This window comes from Macaca mulatta, chromosome 2 (genome assembly GCF_049350105.2).
Source record: "Macaca mulatta isolate MMU2019108-1 chromosome 2, T2T-MMU8v2.0, whole genome shotgun sequence".
Lineage (NCBI taxonomy): Eukaryota > Metazoa > Chordata > Mammalia > Primates > Cercopithecidae > Macaca > Macaca mulatta.
The window spans coordinates 95,798,570-95,825,834 of record NC_133407.1 but is presented as its reverse complement, the minus strand read 5'-3'; the positions used below and the strand labels follow the sequence as shown (position 1 = coordinate 95,825,834).

At 37.6% G+C, this 27,265-nt stretch overlaps 1 protein-coding gene and 2 long non-coding RNA genes across 17 annotated transcripts in view; 1 reads left to right on the top strand and 2 right to left on the bottom strand.

Annotated features, from left to right (window-relative positions):
• LOC144339067 (uncharacterized) overlaps window positions 1-18,591 on the top strand; it is a 29,365-nt gene extending 10,774 nt beyond the window's left edge. Inside the window, exon 3 of the long non-coding RNA XR_013413723.1 lies at window positions 18,454-18,591. This is a non-coding gene — a long non-coding RNA (uncharacterized LOC144339067). The remainder of the gene's footprint in view (window positions 1-18,453) is intronic.
• Window positions 2,768-27,265, bottom strand: part of KLHL24 (kelch like family member 24) — a 51,594-nt gene continuing 27,096 nt past the window's right edge. For 10 of the 15 annotated variants that reach the window (XM_077990614.1, XM_077990620.1, XM_077990611.1 and 7 more), the window contains 5 exons: window positions 24,192-24,376; window positions 22,805-22,923; window positions 16,559-16,747; window positions 15,287-15,475; window positions 2,768-8,220 (listed from right to left, as the gene is read on the bottom strand). In XM_077990614.1, the coding sequence (XP_077846740.1) occupies window positions 8,020-8,220; window positions 15,287-15,475; window positions 16,559-16,747; window positions 22,805-22,923; window positions 24,192-24,376 (883 nt within the window). In that variant the 3' untranslated portion in view covers window positions 2,768-8,019. Of the gene's footprint in view, window positions 8,221-14,564; window positions 15,188-15,286; window positions 15,476-16,558; window positions 16,748-22,804; window positions 22,924-24,191; window positions 24,377-27,265 lie in introns of those variants that run through there. The other 5 variants (XM_077990618.1, XM_028843233.2, XR_013413380.1 and 2 more) reach the window with 4 other exon arrangements.
• Window positions 12,460-14,394, bottom strand: LOC144339073 (uncharacterized). The gene is made up of 2 exons (XR_013413729.1): window positions 13,409-14,394; window positions 12,460-13,272 (listed from the first exon to the last, which is right to left on the bottom strand). It is a non-coding gene; the product is annotated as an uncharacterized LOC144339073 (long non-coding RNA).

Sequence of the window (27,265 nt, the reverse complement as noted above, 5' to 3'; positions counted from 1 at the left end):
GGGTAGCCAGAGTTTGTATATTGAATGAGTCTGAGTTTTTGTGGCCCAAAATGCAGGCAGTCTGTTTTAAAGGAAAGAATCTTAATAGTGATTGATATGATAATCTGATAGCTGGGAAAGCTCATATGATTTTTCTCTTAATTTATACTCCTTCTACAATGCTGATATCTATATTTTGTATAGGAGATTTATGTGAGCTGGGCATTGTGGCTCATGCCTGTAATCCCAGCACTTTGCGAGGCCAAGGCAGAAGGTTCACTTTAAGTCGGGGGTTTGAGAGCAGCCTGGGCAACACAGCAAGAGCCCGTTTCTACAAAAAATTTAAAAATTAGCTAGGCGTGGTAGCATGAGCCTGTAGTCCTATAGCTACTAGGGATACTAAGGTGGGAGAATCACCTGAGTCTGGGAAATTGAAGCTGCCATGAGCCATGATTGTGCCACTGTACTTCAATCTGGGTGACATAGTGAGATCCTATCTCAAAAAAAAGATCCTAACATAATTAGGAGGAAACTATCCCTTCTGTCTCCATTATCAGTTAGTAAACAGCAGAGACGCAGAAGACAGGTATAGTCCATTTCCCTCCTCATTCCATTAAAACAGTAGGTGATTTTTGTTTGTTTGTTTGTTTGTTTGTTTTGAGACAGAGTCTTGCTCTGTCACCCAGGCTGGAATGCTGTGACTCAATCTCGGCTCACTGCAATCTCCGCCTCCCAGGTTCAAGAGATTCTCCTGCCTCAGCCTCCTGAGTAACTGGGATTACAGGCGCATGCCACCATGCCCAGCTAATTTTTGTATTTTTAGTAGAGATGGGGTTTCACCATGTTGGCCAGGGTGGTCTCTATCTCTTGACCTCATGATCCTCTCGCCTTGGCCTCCCAAAGTGCTGGGAATACAGGCGTGAGCCACCACACCCAGCAAGGTCATTTTTTTTAAAAAGGGAAAATTTAAAGTATAATACAAGAGGCTCCTATTCATCCATTGTCCAAGGTTTTTCAAATATGAGCTAATGAATACTTTTAGTTCTTTCAATTCCTTCCCTGCCTTTGCACATTGCATTTTTGCCCTGAGCCAGCTGCATGAAGTTATGTGCTGCTCTTGTGTGTGATAACTATGTTCACCCTTCAGTATATACTACATAATCTCATCTCCTTACAAGAAGCCTGTAAGATAAGTATTATGGCTACATTTCCTAGAACCAAAAGAGTGAGACTGAGAGAGGTAAATGACTCTACAGCAAAGAACTGGTTGGAATCAGGTCTGATGAAGCCCGTGCATTTTACAGATATAACTATAGAGGCATTAAGTCAAATGAAAACACCTTTAACATTAAAAACCACTCTAGGGGCTGGGCACAGTGGCTCACACTTGCAATCCCACCACTTTGGGAGGCTGAAGCAGACAGATCACCAGAGCCCAGGTGATCTGTCTGCTTCAGACAACATGGCGAGACCCCATCTCTACAAAATAAAAGTAAAGGCCAGGCATGGCGGTGCTCACCTGTAGTCCCAAGTACTTGTGTGGCTGAGGTGGGAGGATTGCTTGCGCCTGGCAAGTTGAGGTTGCAGTGAGCCGTGATCGCACCACGGCACTCCAGCCTGGGTGACAGAGTGAGAACTTGTCTCAAAAATAATAATAACAAGATGAAAACCCTAATTGCCTTTACTTTGACGGCAAAACTCTAAGCATAAAATCTAAGCATATTATGTGCTTCTATAGTGTTTTTGTGTATTTTCAAAAATATACTTTTGCCAATGCAAATTCAGACATTGCCTCTGCAGTATATAATAACCCTAGGCTGGATGTGGTGTCTCATGTCTGTAATCCCAGTGCTTTGGGAGGCAGAAGCATCACTTAAGGCCAGGAGTTGGAGACCAGCCTGGGCAACATAACCTTGTCTCTACAAAAAATAATTAGCCAGGCGTGGTGGCACACACCTGCAATTCCAGCTACTTGGGACCCCAAGAGTTTAGGCTGCAGTTAGCAATGATGGTGCCACCATACTCCAGCCCGTGGATGACACAGTGAGACCCTATCTCAAAAAAAAAAAAAAAAAAGGATAACTATGCTTTTTAAAAAAATTTTCTTTGACTCAATGTGAGAACCAAATCGTAAGAACATTTGGTTGCAGATGTTATGGGTCACCTTGTGTTAATTAAAATTTTTAGGCCAGGAACAGTGGCTCATGCCTGTAATCCCAGCACTTTGGGAGGCCAAGGCGGGCAGATCACGAGGTCAGGAGTTTGAGACCAGCCTGACCAACATGATGAAACCCTGTCTCTACTAAAAATACAAAAATTAGCCGGGCATGGTGACACGCACCTGTAGTCCCAGCTATTACAGCTACAGGAGGCTGAGGCATGAGAATCACTTGAACCTGGTAGGTGGAGGTTGCAGTGACCCACGACTGCACCACTACACTCCAGCCTGGGTGACAGAGCAAGACTCCGTCTCAAAAAAAAAAAAAAAATTTTATTTTTTGAATAGGGAATACTTTCATGTGTTTCAGACTGAGAAATTGATTTTATACGTATTTATAATTGTATATATATATACACACACGTATGCAGTAAAGTTTCATTTTTACTTGTCCTTCAGTCACCATTTCATTTCCTCTTACACACTAACGTTTTCAGTTTCTTATTTATCCTTCCAGTTATTTTATGGACATACCAGTAAATATACACATCTATTAATATATCCAGTATTTTCTCCATCTCTTTTTTGCACAACCCTTTAAATATATTTAAAATAAAACAGAACAACAAATTTTTGGTAAACAAAATTTAATACAACCATATAGTCAAGTAATAATGGTTAAAAGACATTTTATTAGATACAACTTTTAAAAAATTAAACTATGCAAGAAGTATATTTAAACAACACATGTAAGTATTCACGTGCTACAACTTAACTAAGAACAATGAAATACAAAGCATTCTTTTCACTATGAAGACTCTGGAGCCTCTAATTGAAAGCAAATGACCTTAGGTCTATACTAGTTATAAAGCAGATTATACTTTTGTTCAACTCTAAAATTGTATTGTCTTAGAGCTCCAACAACTCTTAATAAAAATTTAAATAAAGAAACCATGGGGGAGGAGTGATAGGGAGGGAAGAGTAAGTGCTTTTTCAAGAAAGTTAAATGAAAAAGCCTGAAGAGGGAAAAAATTGTACATAAGTATGGAACAAAAATAAGTATACTTTTTTGACATTCGATGTAGATACTGCAAATGAATTTACACGGGTTTAATCAATGTAAGATAGATATTTGTCTGAATATTTTAAAAAGCACCTAGGTATCAAAAAATAAAAACAAAAAATATAATGAAACTCCAAACATCCAACAATCTCCCTTAACATTCTCATTCTGCCAAGCAACCACACGTTGGTGCTTATTACACAATTTAAGAAGGGGAAGTTTATTTATTCTATAGGAAACAAATATGAACCTTATCTAAGGTAAGCTTCATTTAGATTGAAAAAAAAGTTGAAATAGCACTAGAGAACTTAAGGCACATAAACAAATTCAGGTGCAGTTATTTTGAAACCATTAAAACAAATTCTTTTCTTTGGAACAATATATAAAATAAGTTATGAATGTTGCTGTTTTTAAAAAATTTATGATGATAACCTTCAGCACTAGGAAAATTTAATATCTAAGGCAATCACACAAATGTAAAACGTTCATATAAAACATTAAAAAATGTCTAAAGTGTCTCTGGAATTATTCATTCACACTCCTGGCTCAAATGGTTTCTGGTGCCTAGCATTAGATGTGACAATAATGATAGCTAGCTAGTCAAACCTACTGCCTTAAAGATCAACCAATTCGCTCCATTCTGGTTACTTGGCATGGTGAATTTATTTAACTAAAAAGAATAATGGGGTGAGGTGATGTAAACCTGGTTTTCAATAAGATGCACAACAAATTCTAATAAGGCCAAAACTCTGTTGAGGTTAACTGGTGTCTTGAGTTTACTAAAATAAAGGCAGTCCATAGGAAGCCTTGAAGAGCCATTATCTTACCACTTGGCACCACCTAAACACCAAGCCCTTCTCTCTGAAAATACAGGCCGGGCGTGGTGGCTCAAGCCTGTAATCTCAGCACTTTGGGAGGCCGAGGTGGGCGGATCACGTGGTCAGGAGTGATCCATCTCTACTAAACCCCGTCTCTACTAAAAATACAAAAAAATTAGCCGGATGTGGTGGCATGCATCTGTAGTCTCAGCTACTCGAGAGGCTGAGGCAGAATCCCTTGAACCCGGGAGGTGGAGGTTGCAGTCAGCTGAGATCGCACCACTGCACTCCAGCCTGGGTGACAGAGCAAGACTCCGTCCCCCCGCCCCCCAAAAAAGAAAATACAGTTTGAAGTAGATGTCTTTTCCACATATAAATCTCAAGACATAAAAGGCACACACAATTCAACTCCTCTCTTTTCATATATGGGTTCTCACAGCAATTTAAAAAATCTATTGCCATATCCAGACAACAGGAAAAAACAAAAACAAAAACAAAAACAAAACATACCTGGTTTGCTTATTGACAAAAGTGGTGTAATTGAACCTTTGTCTTTCCTGAGTTTCAAAAAGGCTATTTGACAGTAGAGATACATAAACAATTCATATTCACTAAGATAAAATGTATCAGTCCACAAAACATTTTCATCTTTTTAAATATAAAAGAATCAATGTTCAACCACCACCATGTGTGAAGCCCCTTTTTCCAAATTAAACTTACTCTAGAATCATGAATTGAAGATTATTCAGTTATGGCACTTTACACCCCAAACAAGCAAAAGTAACAAGTTAATACCCTCCCTGAGTATTTACATCATCTTATCACCTGGTTTAAATGGAGTAAATACCTATATTTCAATCATCTAGGAAATAAAAAGGTTACTGAAGATCCAATACGCTAGTATTTCATACCTGTGCAGTAAAGTCAGTGGGAAGATTACAGTAGAAAAGGAGGAGGTTCTACTGTTGTAAAAATTAGACCACTTTTGTAGCTGACTCACATAGAGGAAAAACAGAAAAGGATTAAAGTTCATTAAAAACAAACAAACCTGTACTTTTCTGTTCTACAAAGCATACCTTTGAATTCCCTTTCCAACTGAGGTATCACAGCTGGGTTTAGCAAACTCATCTCTTCTGACCTTGTAAAACTAAATTGTCATAAAGATTCTGATTATTCACAAGTCATCATTACTAATACTCATCATGTACTTTCAAATGTAAAAAGTTGTAGAAATGCCCAAATAAAAAAATCTTCCAGAATCGAATTTAGCATGGTCAACTAATTTTTACTTTATATGCTTTTTTTCTGATCATCGCACACTGCTAAAATCTGTGGTGTTTGGTATATATGTGTGTATACAACCATACTATCTACATACATACACATGTACATATATAGATTCCAAACCAAAGGTTTATATGAGCATCACCTATCAAAAGAAAAATCTTTTGATTTTTGATAGGTGATGAGAGAATGAATACAATCTGACACCAATTTGGCTGATATATCCCTTTTGGTATAGTAATTCTACTCTAAAATTCTTGTTTATTTTATCAAGTCTAATGCTATTACTGATCAAGAATTAGTAAAGGAAGATAAATATTAAAAAATGAAAATATAAGTTGGATAACTTTAAAATAGTTATTTAAATTTTCTAAGATTCAACGTAAGTTCTTGGTGGCCTTCAATATAAATTTTAACTACTTAATTTATGTAGTTTTAAATTATGTAAAGAAAAAATTAATATTGGTATGAGGTCTGTGCTTTAAAAAATCTGTTTTTCAGGATTTCATTTCAAATTTACTATAATAAACACATGGATATTAAAATAAATGTATAACAAAATAAAAGTAAATAGTTAATACTTTTTACAATAGACAAAAATACTGGAATACAAAGTTATCTTGAGAAAGTCTTTTTTTATGTGAAGTCCTGTATTCATGAAATGGACATGATCTTACAAATACACATGAAAATAACAACTATCATTTGTAGAATCCCCATTTACAAAATACTTTTTCACACATTATCTCATTTACTGTAAAGAATTTCTGATCTAAATAATTCTATTATCTATAAGAGTATAATGCAGATGTTTACTCTAAAATTAAAGTACAAGTATCCAAACTGTACCTACATTCTTTCAACTAAGATGATAGAAAATTGTTTTCTGAATTGCTGTTACCACAAAATGGTATTTTAAAATTATGATTTGAAAAATAAAAATTCCCTAACAATTTTTAAGTTTTTTAGAGTTTTCCTCAGAATGTAGATTCTAGCTAAGCATTAAAGTTTAAAAAATGTCTATTTGAAATTTCTGTATCATTCTAAGATGAGAAAACAATATGTAGCTTACCAATGTCAGGCTTTTTATTTCAAACTTGGTTTTAACAGAAATCTGGTGACACTCTAATTACATATTTGCATCATCCCTTCTGTCACAAGAAATATACAAATTATAATGTGAAAGACAACAGTGACTGGAAGTTAACCTACAGCAGGCTACCTAGAACATCCCTAAATGTTGTAAATTATATCCATCCACGCGGAATCACAATAATCACTTATGCTGTAGTTCCTGCCATATCCATCTATTTGCATTAGAAAAAAAATTCACATTCCTCTCTGAAAACTGATAAGCTTTATAAAGTGGAGTTGAAAAATCTAGACAAAAGCAGTCTGTCTACTGAAGCTTGAAAATGCTGATTAGTATTTTACACAATGGGGGCCAAATGAAAGACTTATCTTAAAGATGGGAACTACTGCTAAGTTTTTTCAGATAACTAATTTTAAAAGAAAAATGGACCCACTGAGATAGGTGGTCCCTGCTTTATCCTATTAAAGGTACCATAACAGTAGAGCCTCTCAGGAATTTTAGCTGTTCACTAGAAGTTAGGATAATCAAGGAAGAGGTCCTCACCCAAAGCACCATACTAATGAGGTCAAACCCTACTGGGCTAGGGAAGAAAACCTATCCCTATTTTTCTTTTTCTTTTCTCTTGAGACAGAGTCTCACCCCGTTGCCCAGGCTAGAGTGTGGTGTGCGTTCATAGCTCACTGCAGCCTCAAACTCCTGGGCTCGAGCAATCCTCCTGCCCCAGCCTCCTGAGTAGCTGGGAGTACAGGTGTGAGTCACTGTGCCTGGCTGTCTGTCTCTGGTTTTCACAAGACAATATTGCAAAATGGGTTTCAACTGCTTTATCAAGTTAAGAAAAGAAACTTTCTTAGAAGATTGAAGAGATGATGCATAAAAACTTTGAGAGCCATAGTGGGTCATTTTTCCTTCAATGGCCATTCCATTTTTCTCTTAGGAATTAACTTGTCATTTTAATCCCCTCTGTAGGGGCACTTATTTTTCTATCTCCTACCCAATTTCCCCCTAAAAACATGTTTAATGTAAGACAGCAATTCTAAGAATAAAGTCACAATAGTTCAGTATTTTATGATACCTGAATTGTCATTACATTTTTATCAATTACAGAAAAAAACTCTTCAATAAAATTAATCAATCTGGATATACTTTGTTAACAACAAAGGTTTTTAAAACTGATTTTTTCTCCTAGAATGCATTCTAAGCATTAACTTCTTCAACCTAAATGATGCCTCAAGTCATGCAATTTTCTCTACATATATGACAAAATAAGGAATATACATACAGATAAACATACATAATAAGTGAAGACACCATTCACACGTTCCTAAAAGGTCTGCAGACAGACATTTCCTAATTCACATAGGCTTCTTACAAATACTTACAAAGGTACACTCCTCAAAGGCCAAGTAACAACCACCATTACCTTTAACAAAAAAGTTTTTTTTCAGTTATAGGAAAGGCTTTATTACAGTTTGAAAGATTGATATTTTGAGGAGAAAGGCACCAAATTATTATTTTTACTACTTTTTGCATATGGCACAAAGGAGATATGTGAAGTTCCCACTCTAGAGTTTTTAAAACCTCCCATCTTGGATTGGTGTGGCTTCTTCGGTGAGGTATCCTGGCTTCAGAGTTTAAAACATTTCTCATTGTATCTATGAATAGTCACACAGCCATGATAGGACACTGGCCTGGGCATTGCAGCTACCCCTGTGATGATACTTGTTGCAGGATCATAACAGAGAATAGTGTCTGTGGCTTCTCCATTTTCCCGTCTTCCACCCAGGATATATATTTTACCATTACACACAGACATACCACAGTTTTCCTGTTTAACCAAATACATAAACAAAACATTAACCATTGAAGATAAAGGATTTGGTAACAAACAGAAAAGCAAAATAATGCTTTAACACAGTCAAAAAAAGGGAGACATGATATAAGCTAAGGTTCTTTGGCCCAACTCTGTTCTGTGTGTGAGTGCTGGATAAGTTTGCATGAATGAAATGAATGTCAAGATAGATGTTATGTCAGTTGTAGCCATAATAAATAATGAGATCATGTCCTTTGTAGGGATGTGGATGGAGCTGGAGGCCATCATCCTTAGCAAACTAACACAGGAACAGAAAACCAAATACTGCATGTTCTCACTTATAAGTGGGAGCCAAATGATGAGAATACAGGGACACATGGAGGGGAACAAAATACACTAGGGCCTTTCGGAGGGTGGAGGGTGGAGGGTTGAGGGAGGAAGAGGATCAGGAAAATAACTAATGTGTACCAGGGCTTAATAACTGGGTGATGAAACAATCTGTACAACAAACCCCCATGACACAGTGTATCTATGTAACAAACCTGCACTTGTGCCCCTGAACTTAAAATAAAAGTTTAAAAAAAAAAAAAGGATTTTATGTTAGTAATTGGGGCCAAGATGTGGGAGGTAGGTTGTGGACTGATAAAAGGGTTTTAACTTAATGGTAGTTAAGCAAAATCATCTTTAAAGAGCCTGGCTTGCTTCTCCTATTACAGTAAGGTTATTATAGAAAGTGGCAGTTACATGACCAAGGAGTAGGAACAATATTCATTATATGGGATTACCCACAAATTGAATGAATGAATGAGGAAAAAATTTATAACTAAGTTAATGAAACACTGTTATTAGGAGCCCTGACTGGGCCATATAAATGTTTCAAATAACATCTTACAGTTAACTTCCCACACAATGGGATTCTAAGCTAAATTTTATTATTCTCTGTCAATAATACAGTTACTATACGAAACAAATATTCTTGCAAGGATGAGAGTGATTCTTCAAAAACAAAACCTGGCTGGGCATGGTGGCTCATGCCTGTAATCCCAGCACTTTGGGAGGCAGAGGCAGGTGGATCACTTGAGGTCAAGAGTTCGAGACCAGTATGGTCAACACAGTGAAACATCATCTCTACTAAAAATACAAAAAATTAGCTGGACGTGGTGGGGGGTACCTGTAATCCCTGCTACTCGGGAGGCTGAGGCAGGAGAATTGCTTGAACCTGGGAAGTGGAGGTTGCAGTGAGCCAAGGTTGCACCACTGCACTCCAGTCTGGGTGTCAAGAGCGAAACTTCATCTCAAAAAAAATATAAACAAACAAACAACCCTACATTAACAACGGACTCACTATTACATGGATCTAATTATACTGCAGGCCAGATATTCTTCCATTTCCAATTAAAGTTTCCCTTTAATTCAGAAAGTTACTGCATCTTATTATCCTGGTTCCACATAACCAACAATGAAATAGGTTCTACCAATGAGTTCAATAAGCATTTTTACTTGGCCAAATTTGCTGTATATAAATTTTGCTCTTATAGAAGAAATTAAATCTTCGTGGCTTTATATAATAGGATACTATCTTTAGGTCTGAAAGAATTTGTGAGTACTTAAAAATGCCTATATTAGAATTTACAGACACCCAGAACGACTTAGCCCATTATCACATAGTGAAAGACACTTTTGTTGAGAATACCACTACCCCCTATGAATTGCACCGATTATGGAACAAACTCTAGTATTTTTCATTTAAAGCATAATGAGCTCTTTCTATAAGTTCTTAAAGTTCTGAATATAATAAAAACAAACAAAAACCTTAGTTTTCAGGTACAAGGTAGTTCCCACTATTGAACCTATAGTTATTTTGATGATGATTCTAAAATAATATATAATTACATGGTTTGGTAATTAGTATCATTTCAGATAATAATGCTCAGAAAAGCAAACAACCTTGAAACCAAGTATTCATATCAGGAAATTACATCTATCTGATGTAATAGTGTATTTCATGCTAGTAAAATACCATTTACTCTATGTGTTTGTTTATACATAGGAAAAACTTAGTCTTCACTCAGGAGTAAGGGCAGCTCATAGGAAAAATAATTTATCAATACATAAAGCTTTAATTTTTTTAAAGACTGAAATGAAACATGATCCTAACATTGCAAAACAAACAAAAAAACCCAAAAAAAACCCTCTCCTTGTCATTTTTGTATGCTTAAATGTTAAAATGTCAATAATAGACAAAAAGAATCAGATTTCTTTTCATTTAATTATTCTAATCTTTAATGACATTTTAAATACCTGGTCTCCTGAAGAGAGAGAAAAAAAGTCTTCATCACTGACTTTTTTAAAAAAAAAATCCCATAGTTTTTTTTAAAGGATGTTCCTGACAGGAAAGCAAAATATGTTTCGAATAATAAATTGTGTTTTTAGGAATTACGCAAAGTCAAAAGAGGCATGGAAACGGTGAAGGACAAACAAATAAATAGGCTGGGTCCATTAGGACTGTAAAACATAAAGACCTCATTTTTTTCAGCTCTTTTTTGCATTTAATATTCTAAGCACTTTTCGCTTTGGGAGGCCGAGGTGGGCGGATCACAAGGTCAGGAAATCAAGACCATCCTGGCTAACATGGTGAAACCCCATCTCTACTAAAAATACAAAAAATTAGCCAGGCGTGGTGGCGGGTGCCTGTAGTCCCAGCCACTCAAGAGGCTGAGGCAGGAGAATGGCGTGAACCCAGGAAGTGGAACTTGCAGTGAGCCGAGATCGCACCACTGCACTCCAGCCTGGGAGACAGAGCAAGATTCCGCTTAAAAAAAAAAAAAAAATTCTAAGCATTTTTAAAAGCAACAGTATTGGGTTCATTTAACTGTATACAATTAAATTAGTTTCATTTATCCTTTTTCATTAGTTAGCATTAAAAAGGTAAACAATCACTTACACATGGCTCAAAAATTACCTATCAATAACGTGTGCATAAGGCCGGGCACGGTGGCTGTCGCCTGTAATCCCAGCACTTTGGGAGGCCGAGGCAGGCAGATCACCTGAAGTCAAGAGTTCAAGACCTGCCTGACCAATATGACAAAACCCTGTCTCCACTAAAAATGCAAAAATTAGCCGGGTGTGGTGGCATGCACCTGTAATCCCAGCTGCTTGGGAGACTGAGACAGGAGAATCGCTTGAACACGGGAGGCGGAGGTTGCAGTAAGCCGAGATCACATCAGTGTGCATAGATGTATTTAGTAGCATTGGTGGTAAGAACAAACAGAGGAGAGAAAATAATCCCCTAAATCCCACTACTAGATTTGAACTTCAATGATTTGTCTTCATTAGACTTAATATACTTCTGATCCAAATGTTTATTTTCTTTAAATTTCTAAAGTCAATGAATGTTGTTTAATTAGAGAAAATGTGCCATGTGTGTCCTATTATTATTTTTTTCTCAATTTTATCTCAATAACCTAGTTAAAAAACATTCATGTATACCCTGCAATATGCTACATACTGGCAATTATCTTCCTAAACTGTTACTGTTTTATACAATATAACAAAGTTCTGAATAAATGGTAATTCTTTTTCTTTTTTCTTTCTTTTTAAAAAAATTGTTTTTGAGACAGGGTCTCACTCTATCACCCAGGCTGGTCCCTAACTCTTGGCCTCAAGTGATCCTCCTGCCTCAGCTTCCCGGGGTGCTGGGATTATATGCATGAGCCACTGCACCCAGCTTGAGCAGTAATATTTTTTTTTTTTTTTTTTTTTGAGACGGAGTCTCGCTCTGTCTCCCAGGCTGGAGTGCAGTGGCGCGATCTCCACTCACTGCAAGCTCTGTCGCCTCCTGGGTTCACACCATTCTCCTGCCTCAGCCTCCCAAGAAGCTGGGACTATAGGCGCCCGCCACCACGCCTGGCTAATTTTTTTTGTATTTTTAGTAGAGACGGGGTTTCACCATGTTCGCCAGGATGGTTTCGATCTCCTGACCTCGTGATCTGCCTGCCTTGGCCTCCCAAAGTGCTGGGATTACAGGCGTGAGCCACTGCACCCGGCAGAGCAGTAATTCTTAATAAAAATGCATTATTCTTTACAATCTTCACTGAAAAAAACCAATAAAAAGCAGCTTAGATTTTTTAAAAATTAGAAATAAGTCTCAATACTTGACCACATGAGGATTCTCATGCAAGTAGGGAACACTGTCGCCTCTACAGGGCTGGAGAATGATTTTCCAAGGGAGGTCCCTGAGCTGAAGAAATGTGATTTATTTTTACTTAGATGTGATATGAGAGGGAGAAAAGGTAATACTCATTCTGTACCATGAAGCTGAAGTGCCTATTTGTCCCTTTCATTAACTGGGGCAATGTTACTCCATATATATTACTAATTGGAGACTATACCTCAATGTCAACAACTTTAGAAAAATGGTTTTATATTCAAACCCTATTCACTATCCTTATAATCTATGCTGTACCTCTAATGTATCTTGCAAATAATATTATCTTAAAATTAAGTCTCTCTGGTACTTCCTCATTTGTTTACTTATTCAATATATATATTTACTATGCACAAATAAATGCAAGATACATACAAGATGAGTTAGAATAGTGTCCTCAAGAAGACCAAATTCCAGTATAGGAAATAAACATTTATACCCATAAGGGAATATACAATTGCCATAAGAGGTGTGAGTGCTTTAACAGATCAGAAAGCAAAAAAGATCCATTCTGCCCAAGTTAAACTCTGTTGTACTGAAGTGGTCCTTGAAAGATGAGTAGAATTACAAGTAGAGAAGGTAAAAAAGGCATTACAGGCTAAGACGACAGCATGAACCAAGGCAAGAACATTTATGATCTGTTTAGAGACTACAAATGACAGATACTTAAGGTACCTGAGGTAAAGTTATAGAATGTGAAGCTGAAAGGTCAAATGAAGGTCAGGCAGCAGAAGGTCTAGAATGAAGTGGTAAAAGTTTTGGATTTTATTTAATAGGCTTCCAATAAAAGAGGAGACAATAAGTAGATTTATTGAAAAATAATAGGCTGGCCATGGTGGCTCATGCCTGTAATCCCAGCACTTTGGGAGGCTGAGGCAGGTGGATCACAAGGTCAGGAGTTTGAGACCAGCCTGGTCAACATAGTGAAACCCCGTTTCTACTAAAAGTACAAAAAATTAGCTGGGCTTGGTGGTGGGCACCTGTAATTCCAGGTACTCGGGAGGCTGAAGCAAGAGGATCACTTGAACCCGGGAGGTAGAGGTTGCAGTGAGCGGAGATTGTGCCGTTGCACATCAGCCGGGGCGACAAGAGTGAAACTCCGTCTCAAAAAAAAAAAAAAAAAAAAGAAAGAAAGAAAGAAAGAAAGGAAGAAAAATAATTGATGGCAAAATGAGCTAGAGAGACAAGATACTAGAGAACGGAGGACTAATTAGAGTATTTTTGTTTGTTTAGGTAAAAATTGGTAAGAACTTGAACAAAAGTAGAAACAACAGGAATGGAAAAAAATAGGAGAACTGATAGGCTAGATTAATTCAATTTAAGAGAAGAAAAAGATAATCTAATAAATTAAGTTTCTAGGTTATTTGGAAATATAGAAAAAGTAGGTTTGGGGAAGAGGGTAAGTTTTATTTGAAATTTAAAGTCTTGAAATACCCATGTAAAATATCAAATAGGCAGTTAGAAGTTTGAGTTTGGAACACAGGAGAGAGGCTTTGATGGTGATAAAGACTTGGAAGTCATCAGTGCTGAGTAGTAAATGAAGTAATTCAGGAAAGAGTATAAACTGGGAAGAGGACAGAGGACAGGCTCAAGGAACACCCATATTTAAGGACTGGGTAGAAAAACAAGAGAGTATGAACGAGAGTGAGGAGATTATTAGCAGTGACCTTTAAGAGTACATCTCTAGAGTGGTATGTGTAGAGCCAGATTTTCAGCATCAGAACCATCAAGCATTTTGGGGGTGGAAAGAAAAAGAGCCATGAATCAAAAGGCAGGGAAAAGGCCTTTTGGGAGGTGGCGGTGTGGGTAAGGAGTAGGGCTCCGGGTAGAATATATGGATGAAAGAAAGCTGAGCACAGCCATTTCCTTTATAACAGAAATAACAGATTTCCCAGCCTCTAACCAAAGAAGCAACCAGTTTGGGAACATTTCTTCTCTTCTGAAATATGAAAGAGAAGGGATAAATACTGGAGTAGGAGTGTGAAAAAAAAAAAAAAAAGAACAGCCCAAGTGCAACAGATACTTCTCCATGGGATGGTAAAAAGGAAGTTATTTCAATAAAATAATTCCTTGGAAGGAGTTCAAAACAGGTTACTATATGCTTTATGTGGAGTTTTAAAAAACATAAAATAATTCAAGCAAACATGAAATATTTTATTTCACTTATTTATTTACTTTTTTGAGATGGAGTCTCGCTGTGTTGCCCAGGCTGGAGTGCAGTGGCATGATCTCGGCTCAGTGCAACCTCTGCCTCCCAGGTTCAAGTGATTCTCCTGCCTCAGCCTCCTGAGCAGCTGGGATTACAGGCGTGTGCCACCACGCCCAGCTAATTTTTAATTTATTTTATTTTATTTTTTTTGAGACCGAGTTTCACTCTTGTTGCCCAGGCTGGGGTGCAATGGCGCGATCTCGGCTCACTGCAACCTCCGCCTCCCAGGTTCAAGCAATTCTCCTGCCTCAGCCTCCCGAGTAGCTAGGATTACAGGTATGTGCCACCACGCCCAGCTAATTTTGTATTTTTAGAAGAGACAGGGTTTCTCCATGTTGGTCAGGCTGGTCTCAAACTCCTGACCTCAGGTGATCTGCCTGCCTCGGCCTCCCAAAGTGCTGGGATTACAGGCATGAGCCACAGTGCCCGGCCATAATTTTTTATTTTTTAGTAGAGATGGGGTTTCACCATGTTAGCCAGGCTGGTCTTGCTCCTGACCTCAAGTGATCCATCCGCCTCGGCCTCCCAAAATGCTGGGATTACAGGTGTGAGCCACCATGCCCGGCCTGAAACATTTTAAAATTTAAATTCCAGTGTATTAATAATGATTATGTACTTGGTCCCTCTTAGATTTATTTTTCTTTTGTACTGCTTTATGTTATTACCTGACGGCTGAATGTATTCTGTACGTGCATCCAGTAATCTTCAACTGGATCATAACAGTATATTGCCTTGGTCAGTCCACCGGCAACATAGATCAGGTTGTTTAGGGATACAGCTGTTATACACCTCTTGGCAATTGGGATAGCTGCACGAAGTAGCCAAGAATTGGTTTCTGGATCATAAGATTGAACCTAATGACATATAAAAATATATAATTAAAATTTCTAAACAAAAATGGAAATGTACTTAATAAAGAGTCTACCAATACCTACAAACATTATTTAAAATAAATAAAATCCTATTAATTCAGAGAATTAAGAGAGGTTAGCCTGATAGTGAAATGTCTGAATTATGAACATTCTCAAATAAAATGAAAATGTATGACTATCAAGCAGAATAGAGTACCAAACACACAGAGATTGTTTCTAGAATGAATGGCCACCAGGTTTGTCAATTAAATTAACAGTATAAATTTTTTTACAATCGGATAAAATGGATAACTATGCCTCATACCTGAATATAACTTCTTAATGGTTTTAGGGAGTCCTTTCTTCAAAAGAAAACAAGTAAACCTCAATTCAGTCAGTATGCTCAGTATGCTCTGAACTATCACAAATTCTGAATTAATACATTCTAAATAAGCAACATTTGATCACATTATTTTAAACTGAATTTAGAAAAAGAATGAATAGATTGACGACATTCAGTTAACATTGCTAAACCAGCTAGGCATTAGACACTTTTTTCCAGAATAAACATTTCCTGAGATGTCAGGATAGCACGTATTCTTTTGTCCCAGGAGTTTACTGAATCGGAGCAACTTTGAGCCATCCTCTATTTACACTATGGAGGTTTCCTTTCCTTTTCTTTTTTCTGAAAAATACTTCGAAAGAATGTAGAAAATGACCCAGTTGGAAGCAGTGTATTTACCGTGTCTTACCATTTGCTAATTCACTTCCCAACTGTGTTTTGTGTAGTTTTTAGATTCTGTAGATGATAGCAAAGGTTCAGAACAATTTATTCAGTACAAAATCTCCACACAGACCGTCTCATTTCAAAAAGATTGGATCACATTTGTTAGAGCAAATTGTTAGATATACTAGAGTGTCACTTAAGCAACCCAGAATTCAATGTTTTTCTCCAAAAGTATATAGTACCAGAAATTTTTAAAAAGAACCCTCACACTAAGTGACCTGGCTACCTACTTGATAAGCCTTCTGTATTTCCCTTCTTGTACTTATCATTGGTAATTTCTTTAAAAGTGCATGGCTTACCTTATCAGAACAAGTATTATCATCAGGTCCTCCACCAATCACAAACAGTTTGCCTACACAGCTAGTCACTGCAGGAGAGCTCACTGCTTCCTTAAGGGGAGCAACTTCAGTCCATCGATTTGAAAAGGAATCATAACATTCTACGCTGCTAAGTCTGTTTTGCCCATCATAGCCTCCAACAACATATACCTATATGTAAAATACACATGGAAAAATCTTAATTATCAAAAGTCTGAATTTTGAAGTAGGTGGTTAAAGAATTAAGGGATCTCTTCTCTTTAAAATGCTAAATAAATATAATTGTAATATATTTAGCTCAGAGTTTCTGAGCTTTTTTAAAAATCATCATCCCCCTACCACCATCACAATCCAGGGAGCCTTTTTAGGTATTTTATTCCTAATAGTCTTCCCTCCATAAAATTTTAATGCCACAAATAAATTGTGTATCTATTTACCTTAATGTATGTATAGCTGTGCTTTATACATGAAAGAGTACATGTTTTTTTTTCACCTTCTAAGAACCAATCTTTGCCCCCTTGGGGGTAATATTGCTCACACTGAGAATTGTACAATTTAGCTTAAATATTCACACTTATGGGTAATGAAATATTTGATTATTATAAAGTATTAAAACTCTGAAACTAAAATATTAGGAAAAAATTACTAGACTATGACAGTGCTGAAGGCAGGCCTATCTTTTAGCCCCTACAATATCTAGAAAAGTACTTGACACATAATGAACTCTAAAGTTCACAGAGCTTTTATGTACATTTTCTTTTCACAAATACAAGAAGGGTAGGGCAAATTAATATCTTTATATGACAAGTGAACCAATCAGTAAGATATTTATTAAATGGTTTATATGCAAAATATCCATTAAGCATTATGGTTTATATAGGGAACTTTCAACCTAACAAAGCTCTCCAGCAGCTTAACATCCACATTTCTCTCTCTCTCTTTTTCTCTTTTTGGAAATGGGTTTCATTTTGTTGCTCAGGCTGGAGTGCAGTGGTATGATCACAGCTCACTACTGCCTCAACCTCCCAGGTTTAAGTAATCCTTTCACCTCAGCTTCCCAAGTAGCTGAAACCACAGGTGTGTATCACCACACCCTACTGATTTATTTTTATTTTTCATAGAGACAGGGTCTCCCTCTGTTGCCCAGGCTGGTCTCTAACTCTTGGCCTCAAGCCATTCTCCCACCCTCAAGCAATCCTCCTGCCTCGGCGTCCCAAAGTGTTGGGATTACAGGAGTGAGCCATCACGCCCAGCTCACATCTCTCTTAATGGACTGTCCTCATTAACTCTTCCCTCCATAGCTAATTAACTGCTAAGTCTTCTTCCACAGCATCTTTCACATCTACCCCTTCCTTTACGTTTCCCGCTGCCATCACCCACTGGAGGGTCCACAACACTTCATACCTCTCAAATAACCTCCTGGCCTCCATGCTTGTTCTCTCTAAACCAGAGATTATTCTTCCTAAAAAAAACACTTTATCAATTCCTCTTAATATTTCAACAATGAATGTCTAAGGGTCAAGGCCAAACTTCATACCTTGTCATTCAAATTTGTCCACAATTTATCTTTCTGTGTGCCCCCAAATTTCCACAGTACTCAATGCCACTTATATCATGCATTTCTCACATTATGTTAAAATAATCTGTTGGTGAGTTTGGGTCCCCAGCACCACTCAGCTCGACAGGTTAAGTAACTTACAAAAGCTATATGGAGTATATACACAGCTATATGGAGTATGGAACCCGTGGCACGATGTAGCAATTAAAGGCACAGGCTTTGGTCACCAGCTCTGCCATCTAATGTAAGGGCAATTTATCTACCCTTTTGGAGACTCAAATTTATTTCCTCAATTTTATAATTTTTTTTTTTGAGACAGAGTTTCGCTCTTGTTGCCCAGGCTTGAGTGCAATGGCGTGATCTCGGCTCACTGCAACGTCCACCTCCTGGCTTCAAGTGATTCTCCTGTCTCGGCCTCCTGAGTAGCTGGGATTACAGGTACCTGCCACCATGCTCGGCTATATTTCCTCAATTTTAAAATGCAGACAATAATAGTATCTATCACATGGCATAATTTTGAGGATTAAACTTTAATACATACTCCTAAATGTGTAAATTAAAATATAATACATGCCATGACCATCAAGATAAAATGCCTCTAGATTAAGAAAAGTTTGAGTTTTTGCCTCTGCTTTCTCATTTTTTGTGTAATCTTGGGAAGTGACTTAATCTCTTTGGGGTTATTTATAAGATGACCAAGTTACATGAAATACTCTCCATTATTCCATCATCCCTTCCTACTCTAAGATTTTTTTTCTTTTTTCTTTTTTTTTTTTTTTGACAGAGTCTCACTCTGTCACAGGGCTGGAGTGCAGCGGTGTGGCTCACTGCAACCTCTGACTCCCAGGTTTAAGTGATTCTGCCTCAGCTTCCTGAATAGCTGGGATTACAGGTGCCCATCACTTTGCTCAGCTAATTTTTTGTATTTTTGTAGAGACAGGGTTTCACCATGTTGGCCAGGCTGGTCTTGAACTCCTGACCTTGTGATTCACCTGCCTTGGCCTCCCAAAGTGCTGGGATTACAGGTGTGAGCCACCACACCCAGTAATTTTTTATTCTTTCTTGAAGATTACAGCCTAAGACACACTTCTAAGTTACCTTGGGGAGTGCTCCCCTAAGATTCTACATTCTAAACCATCCCAGGTTTCCTTAAACTGAGTATTTGTAAATTTAAGTATGTTTTATAAGCTTGAATTAAATTTATATTGTAATTTTAGCAAAATGGCTTCCATGAATTGAGCACTTGCTATGTAGGATAGGAATGATTCCTTTACTTTATTGATTTAGTGCTTCTAAGCTTTGGGTATCTTCAACTCAAGTATACTATTTTGTCAAATAAATTTGAGTTTACCAATATATACATGGTTTTTGAGACATTAATACTTTTCATTTGCCTTTGTATGTCCAAACTAAATAATTATAAATTTTTAAGTCAGATAGCATCTCCTTCCAACCCCTGGATTATTTTAGCCCCTCTTTTCCAGTAATATTTTATCCTTCTTGAGGCACAGTCTCAAACACTATATATAATACAGTAGGTACTGACAAACCAAATGGTTTTAGAAAAGATTCTATTAACATGTTATTTCCAGTAAATCTGTCTCAAGGTCCTCATTATTTCATTGGCCATGTAGACAACAGCAGCACACTAGATCCAGGGCGTTAGGAATTAACAGCTTTTAAACTGTGTTTTGAAGTGGGCATGGTGGCTCCTGCCTGTAATCCCAGCACTTTGGGAGGCTGAGGCAGGAGGATCACTTGAACCCAGGAGTTTGAAACCAGCCCAGGCAACAGGATGAAACATCATCTCCACAAAATATGCAAAAATTAGCTGGGTATGATGGTGTGTGCCTGCAGTCTTAGCTACTAGGGAGGCTGAGGTGGAAGGATCACTTGAGCCCAGGATGTCGAGGCTGCAGTAAGCCATGATTGTGCTGCTGCACTACAGCCTCAGCAACACAGCAAGACCCTATCTCAAAAAATAAAAACATAAACTCTGTTTTGAGAAGCTCTAGTATTCTACACAGTGGTCCCCAACCTTTTTGGCACCAGGGAGCAGTTTCATGGAAGACAATTTTTCCACAGGTCTGGGTGGGGGACTGGTGGTGGTGGGATGGTTTGGGGATGTAACTGTTCCACCTCAGATCATCAGGCATTAGCTTCTTCTCATAAGCAGCTACAACCTAGATTTCCCTCATATGTGCTGTTCATGCTCCTATGAGAATCCAATGTGTGCTGATCTGACAGGAGGTGGAGTTGAGGCAGTAGAGCTTGCTCAGTGGCTGCTCACCTACTGCTGTGAAATTAGGTTCCCAACAGAACACTGCCTGCAGTGGCACAATCTTGGCTTACTACAAACTCCGCCTCCTGGGTTCAAGCGATTCTCCTCCCTCAGCCTCCCGAGAAGCTGGGACTACAGGTGCCGGCCACCACACCTGGCTAATTTTTGTATTTTTAGTAGAGACAGGGTTTCACCATGTTGGCCAGGATGGTCTAGATCTCTTGACGTCATGATCCGCCCACCTTAGCCTCCCAAAGTGCTGGGATTACAGGTGTGAGCCACCGCGCTCAGCCTAGTATAAAGGTTTTAAGAAACCTGTGTGAGGAAAGAGAGGAAGGAGGACTAATAAGAGGCTGACCAAGAAAGGTTCCTGATCACCATTTCTGTTTCAACTAGAGCTTTGTTTTTTCAGTGGTGGTACTTAACTGTCTCCATAGGAAGGCCTATGAGACAGCAATCTTTTTAGAAGGGGGTGCTAGGAGATCAGCAGAAGACATATGCGAAAGCAAGTATGCTGCTTTTAGTTGTTCATTAATTTGAGGTGGTTTTGGACGAGCATATGGAGATGGGGGCAGAGAGAAGCTAAAGACTCTAAGGTAATCCTTGGTACAACTGCTGTATTTTCATCTGTTATGTAATAAATTTTTGTATTAGATATGACTTTTTAAAAGAGAGTATACAGGTTGAACTTCCCAAATCCTAAAAAATCTGAAATCCAAAATGTTCCAAATCTGAAACTTTATGAGTGATGACATTAATGCTCAAAGGAAATGCTCATTGGAACATTTCAGATCTTGGATTTTTTGATTTGGGATGCTCAACAAATACAATGAAAATATTCCACAACATGAAAAAAATCCAAAATATTTGGCCTGGTGCAGTGGCTCATGCCTGTAATCCCAGCATTTTGGGAGGCTGAGGCAGGCAGATCACTTGAGCCCAGGAGTTCGACACCAGCCTGGGCAATATGGAGAAACCCCATCTCTACAAAAAATACAAAATTAGCCAGGCGTGGTGGTGTGCACCTGTGGCCTTGGCTACTTGGGAGGCTGACGTAGAAGGGATAGTTTGGGTCCAGGAAGTCAAGGCTGTAGTGAGCAGTGATGGCACCACTATACTCCAGCCTGGGCAATAGAGTGAGAACCTGTCTAAAAAGAAAAGAAAAAAAAAATCCCAAATCAGAAACACTTCTGGTCCCAAGCATTTTGGAAACTCCACCTGTAGTTGTTTTTAAAAAGTTTGCAAACTGGCTAGGTGCGGTGGCTCATGACTATAATCCCAGCCTTCTGGGAGGCCGAGGTGGGAGGATCACTTGAGCTCAGGAGTTGGAGATCAGCCTGGCCAACATGGCAAAACCCTGTCTCTAAAAATACAAAAATTAACCAGGTGTGGTGGCGAACACCTGTAATCCCAGCTACTCAGGTGTCTGAGGCAGGAGGATCACTTGCACCGGGAAGGCAGAAGTTGCAGCAAGCTAAATAATGCCACTGTACTCCAGCTTGGGCAACAGAGTGAGACCGTGTCTCAAAAAACAAAAAGAAAGTTTGATTCTCAGGTTCCTACAGACAGTAGATGGTTCAGAACCCAAGTAACGTATTGTTTATAATAATCATTAGCTGCAGTCAAGAATAGGTTTTCTTTAAAAATGTGAGTTTTTAAATTTAAATTTAAATTTTTTTTGAGATGGAGTCTTGCTCTGTTGCCAGGCTGGAGTGCAGTGGTGCGATCTCGGCTCACTGCAACCTCCGCCTCCCGGGTTCAAGCAATTCTCCTGCCTCAGCCTCCTGAGTAGCTGGGACTACAGGCGCACGCCACCACACCCAGCTTATTTTTTGTATTTTTAGGAGAGATGGGGTTTCACTACATTGGCCAGGATGGTCTCGATCTCCTGACCTCATGATTCGCCCGCCTCGGCCTCCCAAAGTGCTGGGATTACAGGCGTGAGCCACCGTGCCCGGCCTGTTAGTGAGTTTATCTTAATATTTATTTAAAATAAAAAAGATAAAATACATGACTTTGGATAAATATATCTCTGCCTGACTGGCAAAGTTAGTAAAAAGAAAACAAACTGCATGGGTTAGACATTGGCCTGTCTGTATCTGATGTAACTCCTTTATTTTCCAATGCTTCTTAGGCATTTGGACTCCAGTGATGCATGAGAAGAGAAATGTGCTGCACTGCCATGAATTCCAAATTAGGAGAACAAAATATCCATTCAAAAGTACAGTGTCATATTGTTTATATCTTTGGTTTATCTATTGAGGTTAGAAATGGAAGGAAATACAATTTGAATCCAAAATACCCAGAGGGTGAGTAAAATGAAAGATTCAGCTGTGGTATTTACTTTGGAAATGTACCAGCAATAGTAATAAAAAGTGGTTTCTCTTACTTTACCAAGGAGGACAGCCATTTTGTGACGCCATCTGCCTTTATTGAGAGAGGCAACTCTGATCCAAATATTTAACTGTGAGTTATAAATCCAGACATCACGGCTGTTGATTCTTCCACCTTTAAATGCAAAACAATGTACACACAATAATTTATCACAATATAGCTGTCACCAAGAGATCTGTGCCACCAAGGCATAGGTAAAGAAAACATGGAATTCATTCATCTAATTCAAGAATTTGAGAATTCAGCTCAATAAAGACCTCTTGAAGTTTAATGGAAATAGTTCTACAGAGCAAATTTAAACTTTACCAATTGTTATCTTGATACGTGATAATTATAGATCCAAAATAATAAAATACAGGATGTGAATTTTACAAACATAAAACATTATTAGTTTAAGAGTAAGACATCGGAAGCACCCAAATAATGGTATTATTCTAAAGGTTTGTTCTTTAAATCACCCATTTTTCAAAAAGCATACTATTGTGAAAAATAAAGTATGTATTGTTATATTTCTCAGTGTGGATAATATATACAATAATCTGCAAAGCTGGTGAAATTATTTTACCAATTAACAGACTTCCCATCATAGACACTATAGTTATACTTTGTATAAGTCTGTCATTTTATTTTCTAATTTTAAAGGTAACATATCACATATCATAAAGAAGTTCAAGTTAAGAATTTTAAAGCAAATCTTATTTCATAAACTTTGGGGAGAATTTCAAAAACATGGGTGAATTAGAGATGCTTAATTCTACGAGTACTTCTGACATGCAAAGAGGTAACGTTTAAAAAATTATAGCATATTCTACATGCATTTGAGAGCATTTAAAATATGACATGATTAAAGGCATTTTCTGGTGGATCTTTTGTAAATCATTCCATGTCATCTTGTACCTGTTTGTGTTTTTTTTGTTGTTTTTTTTTGTTTGTTTTTTGTTTTTGAAACTGAGTCTCACTTTGTCACCAGGCTGGAGTGCAGTGGCGCAATCTCGGCTCACTGCAATCTCCACCCCCTGAGTTCAAGCGATTCTCCTGACTCAGCCTCCCAAGTAGCTGGGACTACAGTTGCCCACCACCACACACGGCTAATTTTTTTATTTTTTTAGCAGAGATGGGGTTTCACCATGTTGGCCAGGATGGTCTCGATCTGACCTGGTGATCTGCCCGCCTCGGCCTCCCAAAATGCTGGGATTACAGGTGTGAGCCATCGTGCCTGGCCTTGTACCTGTTTTTAAGAGCAAAAAGTCATGCTTGGTTTTATTTGTTGTAAACTGATCTTCCTAAAGTGGGAGTATTCACATTTTAAGACACTGTGGATGTTTAAAATAATGAAGCTGTGTCCAAATTAAAAGTAGGTACTATAATAATTCTATATTTACCTGAAACAAGAATGTCATTCCTTAGAGCACAGACTGCATACTCTGATTTGGTAAATTCTGGAAGCTTAGCCAAAGACTTCCATTCTCCTGTTACAGGATCATAGCACTCAGTGTATGGAAGATTAAATCCTCCAACTCGCTCACATCCTCCAACGACAACTATCACCTCAGAATAGCCAGTGGACCTAAAATAATAATAATTAGTGTACATAAATAATATTACATTAAAATATTCTCAAGATTTTTTCTTAAAACTCTAAAAACAAACCACACACTATTATAAACAGTTAAGTTTCTTCTCTGTGCATGTGCCAAACAGTACAGGCTGGAAATTACTTACTTTGAGAACCTTTACAGGGGAGCTAGTGACATCATTATTCCACAGAAAATTTCTGTTGGTATTTTTTACTATTGGTTTTGACCTGAAAATTGTGAAGCAGTCCAAAAATCCTATCTAACCCAATCAGAACCCTGGGAATATTAAGGATGACTTTCAAATGCAGTTTTGCAGTGATTCAGATATGCATAACCACACAAGGGAAGATAATGCATTTTTTTCTAACTGTAGGAAAATGGTGCTTTTTCATCAGCTTGCTAGTTGTAAAAAATTAATTCATAGTATAATTCAAGCACCCTTTAAAGGAATATGTATATGTACTTGTTTAGAAATTAATATTTAAAATACAAAGTCAAGTAAATTAAGGTAATCCAACTCAAAATATTGGGTAATCACTAAAAAGGCTAACAGAGTTTATAACAAAGAATGTTAAAGGAGAAAAGCACGATGAAAAATTGTACATTAGGCATGTTCAATACTATCTAAAAAGTGTATCTGGAAAGAATATACCAAAATGCTAAAGATAGTTGTCTCTGAATTGTGTGGCTCCCCCCATTTCTCTCATTACAAATTTCCAAACCAATAATGAGCCTGAGCTATTTTTAGAATGCAAAAAACAGCTTTTAACACCACTAAAAGAATTCTAATGTTTATGTTAATCACTAGCTTCTGTCATTTTAAAAATTTAAAATAGAGACAGGAATAACCAAAAGCTTATCCACAATTTTTTTGTTCTTAAGGTTCAATTGATAGTTTAGGAATTTTAAAATTATTTAGCTTTTATATTTTTCACAAATATAATCTAAATGAAAATGTTTCATATTTACATTTTATGGTTGCTACAAGTTAAGTCTCACAAGAAAAATGCCAACAATCCTTCTTCTCTTACTTAAATATAGAGGGGGAAAAAAAAACCCACATCAGAACACTGATTTGTAATTTTAGTCAGTGTGCTGTTACACAATTACAGTAGGAAAAAAACAAGTAATACTGGCGCGTCTCTTTTAACAGAGCTATTCTAGCTATATTTACTCAGAGCTATGTCAACTAACCAAATCACTTACCTATTCTATGCCAGGCATACTTTTTCCATTATAAAATCAGAAATACATATGGGAGAAAAGAATTCTCTCCATACATGCAACCAAAAGTACTTTTAGGAATCCAGGAAATTATATAACCTTTACCTAGTATTCAGTAAAACATTAACAGAAGGACCCAAATATTATCAGTAATATTTACTATTTTCCAAGTAATTCCAAAATAAAAATATTAAAAATAAAGAGAGCACAGCACCAGATACTTTAGTAGTGTAACTACTGATTTATCATTCTTTCCATTAAGTATCATTTCCTAAAACACACTTAAAATCTAAGACAAATCATCAAAAAAAGGTGATATTCCTCAAAGTCTTATTTATTGGTTAATCAAAACGAACACTGTTAGTCACTGAAGTTAAATCACTTCTAACTGTCTTAATATAAAATCCAGAGTAATGATTATATATCATAGGATATTGTTTTATCCTTTCCTTATTGCACATTACTTGGTTTATACTTTCCCTTTTTTTAACTTGCTTGCCTTTTTCAAGACTTCTTAGCCCGATAAACATATGTTATCTGTTTTTGTACTTTGGAACAGAAAGAGAAAACAGCATGAAAAGCTAATTGCTAAAATATTTAGTACCAATAAATAAAGGGTAACTTCAATGTCTGCTAGAACGTGTGTCTATCTGAAAGGATTAGCAAGCTAGTAGTTTTACTTGTATTAAATATCCTATTTGCAACCAAATGGCTTTTAGCTATATCTGATGTTCTCATCAGAGACTGTTAACCCAATAAAAGCATTATTTCTTGAGCTTGGAGAAATACTTATCTCAGGCAGAGAGCTAATGGCTAAGTTAAAGGAAATAGGTTACTCCAGCTGATAATGGCAAGTAAAACAAAATGGCAGGCAAGATGATAGTATAGCATAAATAAAATTTTGGATACCCATGTAATCTGTTTCTAGAGTGAATGTCATGTCACTGTATTTCATTAATTCTTTTTTTTTTTTTTAAATAGAGACAAGGTCTTACTCTATTGCCAAGGCTAGAGTACAGTGGCGAGATCGTGGCTCACTGCCACTCCAACTCCTGGCTGAAGTGAGCCTCTTGCCTCAGCCTCCCAGGTAGTTGGGACTACAGGCACATGTCACCCCATCTAGTGAATTTAAATTTTTTTTTTTTGTAGAGACGAGGTCTCACAATGTTGCCCAGGTTGGTCTCAAACTCATGCGCTCAAGTCATTCTCCTGCCTTGGACTCCCAAAGCACGAAGATTACAGCATGAGTCACCATGCCCAGCTTCATTAATTCTTTAAAGTAAAAAATCCAGGCCGGGTACAGTGGCTCATACCTGTAATCCCAGCACTTTGGGAGGCTGAGGTGGGCGAATCATGAGGTCAAGAGATCGAGACCATCCTGGCCAACCTGGTGAAACTCCGTTTCTGCTAAAAATACAAAAATTAGCTGAGCATGGTGGCGTGCACCTGTAGTCTCAGCTACTCGGGAGGCTGAGGCAGGAGAATTTCTTGAACCTAGGAGGTGGAGGTTGCAGTGAGTCGAGATTGCGCCACTGCACTCCAGCCTGGCAACAGAGACTCTGTCTCAAAAAAAAAAAAAAAAAAAAAAAAAAATCTGATTTTCTGCTATGATGCAATAACAAATATTTGTTACTTTAGTATTAATTCTCTCCATT